The following is an 8,519-nucleotide window of genomic DNA, read 5'->3' as shown; positions in this document are numbered from 1 at the left end:
TACAAGTTTTATAAATTATCGCTAAAATTTATAATTAATGATATTTTTTAGTGACTAATTTTTTAAATTGTCGCAAAAAGTTAAAAATTAGTGATTTTTTTTTGCAACGATTTTTTTTAACTGTTGTTAAAAATTAATAATTATTAATATTTTTTAATAGTATTTAATAAAAAATATTGTTAAATCATTACAAAACTTATTAGCCAACAAATTCCCCTAATCGGATCCACAAATAAGTCTCCCATAGATTTGGATTGAGTGATTTTGAGAGAAAAGAAAAAAAATGAAGAGATATATTTTTCTTGTTTGGATAACATTAAGTGAAGAGAAATAGGAAGAAATAGAGAAAACTCATTTCTATTATAATCCTCATTTTCAATCTTTCCAAAAGTAGAGAGATTGAGAGAGAAAAAAAACCAACAGATCCTTATATTTTTATAATATCAATTTTGTTTCTATAAAAATAAAAGAAATAAAATGATTAACACCTATGTCCTCAAGGACTTTTCATATCATTTTGATAATATAACATAAAATAGTTTCTTTTTATTTTCTCTTATGAAATCTAACCAAACAAGAAGGAGAGAAATCACAATCATTTCATTTCTTTTATTTCTTACTTATCCAAACAAGAATAATAGAAATTACAATTATTTTTTTATTTTATTTTCTCTTATAACTTAAGTAATTATTTCTTTTCTTTTCTTTCTTAATGTTGTGTTTGGTTAGAGGATTTGGAAAAGGATTTGAAAAGGAAAAGGAAAAAGGTGTGTGAAACTAAGTAAATCTAAGTGTATTTTATTTACATTTCACTTACTCTTTCTATTTCCTTTTTCAATTTTTTTTTCAAATCTCCTAACCAAACACAACTTAAGTTTCCAAGTACTATATGCCTATAAAAAATTATGTTGATCGGATATCGATAACTATTTGATCAGATTTGTTTTTTTTCAATCGTTAATTATACATCATCAATTTTTTTTTATACAAAACTGATTTGATCATGTAGTTATTGATATTCGATCAATGTGATTTTTTACAGACATATAGTACTCGACGAGTTCTACATATTAAACGGTTCAGATTATCAAAAAGAACACGTGATGGGCCCCCATAGGCCGAACAGCAGTGTGTAAAAATTGTACCAAAACTATGCAATTTTTCTTAACAAACGCTGCACAACACTGAACATACATGATTGCTGAGTTATACTTTTGTATAAAAAATTAATTTTTTATATTTTTTTGATAAATAGTGATAATTTTTTAACTTTTTAAATAACTTTTTGACTTTTTAACTTTTTAAAGAAATGCCAAAGTTTGACCTTAGAGAAGAAGGCATAGAGATAGGCAGGTGAAATGCATGTCAAAATTGATGATTATTTTAATATATTATTTAATCATTATTGTTTTGGAAGAAGCATTGCCCTTTACAAGCCGACAAGCATTCCTTTATCTTTGAGTAAAATAACTTCAAAAAATAAAAATAAAATGCGGGAAGCAAAGGAACCACAGAGGGAAGCTCAGGTTGGAGTGTTCATTATTGACTTGATAAACTTGACTATTTTGCTCAGTAGACCAACTATTTAGACTTATTCTCATGATTTTTATATAATATTCACATTTGAGTGACTTGGTCTAAATTATTACTCCTTATCATGACGTCAATGATTTAAGCCTAAGCCACGAGTGTAACAATGATATTACATCATCAACAATGATTCATCCCACTAAAAATATCACCATTAATAACACTAATGCATTAAAAAAGTTAAAAAAAAAAAAAAATACAACTCCAAGACCAAAACATCACATCATTAATGACGGGACCCACTGCCACCTAATTAGTGGGAGTAATTAGTGCTCCCAAGCATTTTTCTTACATCATCAGTATCACTATTTAATTCTTTCTTGTCATGTATCTTGCTATATATATGTTTTCACTATGTATATGTAAAACTTATTATTGGTTAGTGATACCACATCACGATATCACTGTGATACTGAATTTTTACTTCAAGACATCTATTTAGTATGAGAAACATTAGGATACATGCACTCAAAAAAATGTGTATTATATGTAAGTTACATTTGTTAATTTGATTACCACAAATGACATAACTCAATATTATAGAAGTTATCAAAAAAAAAAAAAAAAAAAAGTTATAACTAAACACCAAAATAACTCTTGAATCATAATTAAAATAATATCATAGCCACCATCACAATAAATCAAAACTACCAACATAATAACTTATAACCAAAGACACAAAGGTCTTAACTAGCACAATAACTCATAACCAAAGACACAAAACACCAAAGGGGGTATGTACCATAGAATTTCCCATTTGGTATAATTTCAAACAGTAAACCAGTCATGTAGAATAGTAAGTTGTTTAAACTTTACATCAAAACTTAATGAATTTCAAAATATGTTCAAACTTGACTTGTTTACATAAAAATTTTGACAAACCAAACATAAATTAAACTTGAATAATTTTTTTCTTCTTTTTTATGATGCAAATGTACTTATCGAACTAAATAATATGTTATTTAAGTTTGACCTTAAAACTCAATGAGCTTTAAAATATGTTCAAATTTATATAACATGTTTGGTCTCAAACAAAACTTTTAACAAACCTAATATGAGTCAAGCTCTAAAGTTTTGGTTCGTTTCCCTTAAATTAGACAAATGCTATTTTATCATTTTAAATTTTTTTCTTCGTTAAATAAAAATTTTCAAAATTGTCTTAAGAAAATGTATCAGTTTTTGAGTTCTTAATTCTTCAATCTCTATCATCTGCTCAGTTTTTTTATTAATAACAATTAATATTTGATCTTGAGAGTTCTATAGCACACAATCCCCCCGTGTATTATAAGTCAAGCAGATTTACTGGCAAAGCAAGGATCTTTAATTAGTAGTAGGGACTCAACTCAAAGCTGTTTTTCAACATAGTTTTTTCTTTATATAGGTGACTTATTAGTTCAAACTGGTTCAAGCTAGCATGGCTTCTCTTCCTTTTAACAAAAACAAAAAGCGAACACACCTTGTTTGATTCAGTCAACCCAATTTTGTGGACATTGACCCATGTTCAAATAACTTCAAATTTATGCGAAAAATCAATGACTTTTAAAACCACGGATAAAAAACTCGAGCACTACCTTGCCTTAGCTTTACTCTCCAACTTGCTCATGATATCTTCAACCGGGTCAATCTTGTTTTTCTAATGGTCCACCGGATGGTCCAATAAAATATTTAACATTTGCGATGTAGCCTATAATCCATCCAATCGATGCAAATCGCAGTCTTTACTCATATCAAATTTTTAATGTGAGCATTCTTTCTGTTCTCTTTTGTTCTTTAAGTAATACCTAATTTCATAAACTAAAGAACATGGAATTGAAGATTCAACAAAGTTTCACACCAGTATTTATAACTACGATGCACGATTAATAAAACTGAACAATCCCATTCACAAGGTTCTGACTCAACAATTTCGAAACTGTGTATTGGTTATGTGAGAAATTCAGTCTACAACATTCTCAGATTTTTGGTAGAACAGAGGTACCTTTACGCTGTGTTTGGTTGGAAGATTTGAAAAGGAATTTGGCGAAATATTCACATTTCACCTATCTTTTCCCTTTCCTTTTCCAAATCTCCCAACCAAACACAGCGTTAGGAGGAGGTTCATACCAAACTTAGAAATAGGTACCTTCTGGAGGCTGAACAAGCTTTCGGTTCTGTGAGGCCGCCATACCTTTCCGCAGCTGCGTCAGTATGACTTCCATGGTGTACTCCCGTTGCCAATTCGCCAACATAGCGAACTTCTTTGCCTCAACCTGTTATGGAAAATTACTCATATTAAATCCCATAATGAAACCACAAATCTAATATTGGGGAGCTGACTACAGAGAATAATTGTTTCTAAATTGCATTTTTCGGTGAGGATTTTATTTGGTTTCTAAGACATGGTCTGACTGAATGCATAATTTCATTGTGGAAAGAAGGGGAAATAGAAAATCAAATCTGTCATGGGGAAATTGGAATAGAAACTAGATGAGAAATCATAACGGTAAATGGAAAATCAAATCTCTCATGCAGAAGTTGGAACATAAACTAAATGAATCGAATCACTCAAGTGGAAGTTGAAAACTTGGAACAGAAGCGAGCGCTCCATTTGTTTCAGTGGAAAACATAATGAAAAACTTTTTCCTATGTTTAGCTGCGATTTTTAAGCTTATATGCTAGTGGTTGGGGTGGTGGCAGCAATTGTAGTGTGGTGGCATTGGTAAGACTTCAGTCAGGAAAACATTTTCCACCTTTCAAAAAGTGAAAGTTTTTCTACCTAAACAAGCTTGTTTTCTGTTGACCACGGAAAATATTTTCTGCTGACTTTCGTTTTCTGTTACACCAAATACCAGAAAATGCAGGGATCTCCAATCCCATCAACATGAAAACGACACAAAATACATTTTACTATTCTTGGCCAGAGTTGCCTCCAAACATCCTTGTACTGGGCTATTTGTTATTCACTCATTGTGCCCTAAAACCAATACTGGATGCCATGCACGAGAGATAAAAACAAAAATTGCAATCCAATTCATGTAATATTAAAAGTCTCCATAAAATCAATCGCACAATAAAATTACAACATTACCACTCCAGTCTCGGAATTCACACAGGTCATGTTAATTCGGGAATGGAAACGAACGCTTGGAGGTTTGTCAGGGTAATCTTTGTCACAGAACAGCTTCAATTGATAAATGCGACCTTCATGTACAGTCTGAAATAATAGAATTCATTAATGAGTTACAGTTTTACAAATATATATATATATATAATGTAAAAATAAAAATTAGTATAATGTATAAGAAAATATGCATTCAGAAAAAGATTGGGCACATGTATGTCACATTAAGGATACATCAATTCATTAAATTTTGAAAAGATAGGGTACTATGATATCACTATTTTCATCTTCTCTAAGAAGCAAGCAAAATATTGGAAAAATATTCTTATATTTATTCTGACAGGTATACTCTAATACCATGCAAGAATTATTACAATCTCAATTTCATAATAGCTTGGATACGTGACCTAGAGTATCTACAAAGTATACAATACTTTTTAGAAAGTATAGAATTCATATCCCCAAATACGATTCCCTTCTAGATGTATATGTAAAAACACAACAGGGTTCTAGGTATGGTTTTGCCCCCACTAGGTAAAAATCCTGGAAAAACTCTCTAAGGTTGATCATGTTGCATAAACCAATCTTGTATGTTAACACTCTTGTTCACGTTCTAGTATTTGCTCAGTTATTATTTTGGTTACACCGCAAAAGACAAAGTTCAAATTTGATGAATCATATGCAAAGCAAAGTCAGCATTTTCTTTTCTATTTCTTGCAATTGGCAAATTTGTATCTTAAAGCATCCTGCATGCGCTAGTATTCAACTCATGTTCTAAAGGCCACCCACAAAGTTACAGTAGCAACTCATGAAAATGATTTATTTTTGGTGGATTTTGCCTCATCACACCTCTCTTACACTCATCCAAATGTTGAAACCCAGAAAATTTGCAAAATGCAAAATCAATGGCACCAGGACAAACCAGTACCCAGAAAACAATTTGAAGTCTTAAAACAAAAAACATGTGCATTTAAAGTATCAAAACAGAAAAATGTAAAGCATCACAGAGTAACATGTAAATAAATATCATCATAGATGGAACACTTGACATAACAAGCAATGAATGGTAGCCTTGATATTCTAAAGCAGCAACAAAATTTAAGACTACCGTCATAGAAACAACATAAGATTTGTCTACTAGAATTATAAAAAAAAAACAAGGCGGTTAAAAAGGCAAATTACATTGTGGGGACCAATTATGGTACCAGTCCAAGAGCGCATGAAAATGTCATCAGCATCATCCATTCCATAGCTAACAGAACCATCTCCAATACCCTTCTCCCCACGTTCAAGTTCCTCCAGCAATCTGAAGTTTCGAGGAACTGCAGAGCAACAACAAATTTTTAGAATCCCATCATAGAGAAAGCTGGTTCACTGTGCATGACATGACATAGTGAAAACTTGCATGTTCAGTTGATTAAACAGATGTCTCAAAACATCAGTAGAAATCAGTTGAGTTCAGTTTTGTTTAAATAGTACACTTGCAAACAAACTGCAAGGTCTGACACTTTTTTTGTTGAGTTGAAGCAGAGAAAGTGTTTATGCAAAATTTTCATAAACATTGAGCGCCTTGCGGATTGGACTGTCTGATAATTGTAGCCATATTTTTCTTCAAAAAAATGGATGGTTCAGGCCTGCCCAAAGGATGACTTCTCTCTGCTGAACATGGATAAAACTATAGATACTACGACGGGAAAGATGAATGATTTGAAAGACCGATTGATGGCTATTCTGCTTGCTATCACGGTTACAATTATAGGAATGGGCTAGTTTTTTTCATGAACAATCTATACATAGGGACCTACAAAATGAACAGATTGGATTAATGAAGCTGTGCCCGTAGTGGGCAACTGGATCATCCAGTTCACAATGTGGACTGGAGAGAAGCTGTGAGAAACAAGAAAAGTTACACTATACCCTCTAAAAGTCATCTTCTTACCAATCTTTTTGTGTTCTTTCTTTGTCATTGTTTTGTGTCACTAATGAGTAATGATCATTGGAGTGTCCATCAATTTCTCTAGTGAAAAGGCCAAGCAAAAAACAACATTGAACATTTGTTTTCCTATTAAGACAAATAGGATACACAAACATATTGTTGGCTACAAATTTCACAATCCTAGGCCCATGGCAAACCACGAACTATCAATCAAACCTAGCTCTATTTTATAGACTAAACAACTTTAAAAAGAAACCATATGCAAGCAGCCCGTACACTTGAGCTAGAAGGATCTTGAGGCAAAAAGCTAAATGTAGCTAAAAATGGTTGCATTCTTTGGCCTTATTAACTTTATTTTTTAAGTTATTTTAAATGCTTTGAAGTGATATTTATTTATCAATGGCTATGCATTCTATTTAAAGTGCAAGGGTTAATTTAGTAGTTCATCTTTACTTTTGTAAATATCATGACAACCAGAAATTTATTAGCATATCAAGTCATGTCATGTCATGTCATTTATTACTCAGAGATAGGGGAAAAGAAAAAAATGCAAACAAAACATAAGCTGACAAAATTTATTTGGAACGGAGTGATTTGGTTCCAGTGGTGGAGATTAAACATGTGAAGGATCTTTCATCTATAGTGGTCTTAGGCAAGAGATTATGGAGTCAACAATTGTCACTTTATAAGAAGAATTGTCTCATGCCGAACAGTAAGCAATGCATTGGATTGTTGTCAGGGGCTACCGAAAGACGAGAATACAGAAAGTGCTGAAGAAAGCATTGTCGTGCCTGCTTTTATAAGGCATCCTCTGGATAATTCAAATCGAAGCAATTGGATGTCCAACTTGGGCCTATATGACATGACTAATCAATAGCAATATTCCAACACCCCACCATTGTCGGAATTCCATACAATACAGTGATAGATATCATATTCATGGTCTATAGCTACCGGCCTCTTTATTCGACTTTTCAGAGGATCAAGCAATGTGTAAGTAATCTAGCCAGTTTTGTTTCCTTCTCTTCATTTTATCATATTGTTTAACTTGCGAAAATCAATATTTGTACTCACTGACATTTTCTAGTGCAATTACTTATTTCAACAACAATGAAAGGTGCTCTCAGCTCAGCAATCACAAATATGATATAAAGATTGACCTTTTAAGATTCTATCAAAAATGTTTAAAAAAAAAAAAATGATTCATCATCAGTAAGAAATTCAAAAAAGCACTCCTGTTTGATTGTGTTTACATTTTCTTTGATTTCATTTTGTTTACGCGCGCGCGCGCGCGCACACACACACACGAACTAAACATAGTAAGACAACAAATATCCCGGTACCTACAAAACACACAATCAATTGTTGAAAATATTCAATAAAACACAAAATACAATCAAATTAAATCCGTAGACAGTTTGGGTTTGGGGGTAAGTGAACTAATAATAATATCAAAATATTTCAAGAAAATAATTGTTCAAATTAAAAGTTGTAAAGGGGATAGTTTGAGGGGGTAAAGTGAATTTATGCCTTCAAAAAATGAGTTGTTTAAAATAAAACAAAATAAATCATCGAATTAATTGACAAGCAATCAAAATAAAAAAACTCAATGCCAAAAAAAATTACATACACATATATATATATATATATATGTGTGTGTGTGTGTGTGTGTATTTTTGTGAATGGAAATGGAGTGAAATATTATGTTACCGACGATGCTTGATCCTCCTGAACCGATCGTCATTGATGGCTGAGAGAGATTTCGAGTAAAGAGCGAAGATCGAATCGAACTCAAAAAAGCAAACAAAAATAAGGGAATCGAACAAAGCGAAGAGAGTACATGAGATAGATGATGAGACTCACTCACCAGAGGGCCTGATTGGGCTTGGTCCA

The 8,519-nt window shown here is 32.0% G+C and overlaps 1 protein-coding gene across 1 annotated transcript; it reads right to left on the bottom strand.

The window, feature by feature from the left end:
• Positions 1 to 3,429: 3,429 nt before the first annotated feature.
• Positions 3,430 to 8,519, bottom strand: LOC114287603 (ubiquitin-conjugating enzyme E2 variant 1C). Its single transcript, XM_028230994.2, has 4 exons — positions 8,337 to 8,519; positions 5,873 to 6,012; positions 4,658 to 4,783; positions 3,430 to 3,839 (listed from the first exon to the last, which is right to left on the bottom strand). Exons 1-4 carry the CDS (start codon positions 8,368 to 8,370, stop codon positions 3,699 to 3,701), a joined length of 441 nt encoding a protein of 146 aa, XP_028086795.2. The 5' UTR covers positions 8,371 to 8,519; the 3' UTR covers positions 3,430 to 3,698.

The sequence above is a fragment of the Camellia sinensis genome, chromosome 12 (genome assembly GCF_055761805.1).
Source record: "Camellia sinensis isolate YWXY chromosome 12, ASM5576180v1, whole genome shotgun sequence".
NCBI classification, from domain to species: Eukaryota; Viridiplantae; Streptophyta; class Magnoliopsida; order Ericales; family Theaceae; genus Camellia; species Camellia sinensis.
This window is presented reverse-complemented; position numbering and strand designations above follow the sequence as displayed.

What these genes read in the sequence shown, in the direction of transcription:
- LOC114287603 (XM_028230994.2), bottom strand. Translation starts at nt 8,370, where the DNA reads ATGACGATCGGTTCAGGAGGATCAAGCATCGTCG. An exon ending in CCATAATTGGTCCCCACAAT is followed by an intron (nt 4,784 to 5,872) that starts GTAATTTGCCTT and finishes CTATTATTTCAG; the next exon opens with ACTGTACATGAAGGTCGCAT. An exon ending in TGAATTCCGAGACTGGAGTG is followed by an intron (nt 3,840 to 4,657) that starts GTAATGTTGTAA and finishes TTTCCATAACAG; the next exon opens with GTTGAGGCAAAGAAGTTCGC.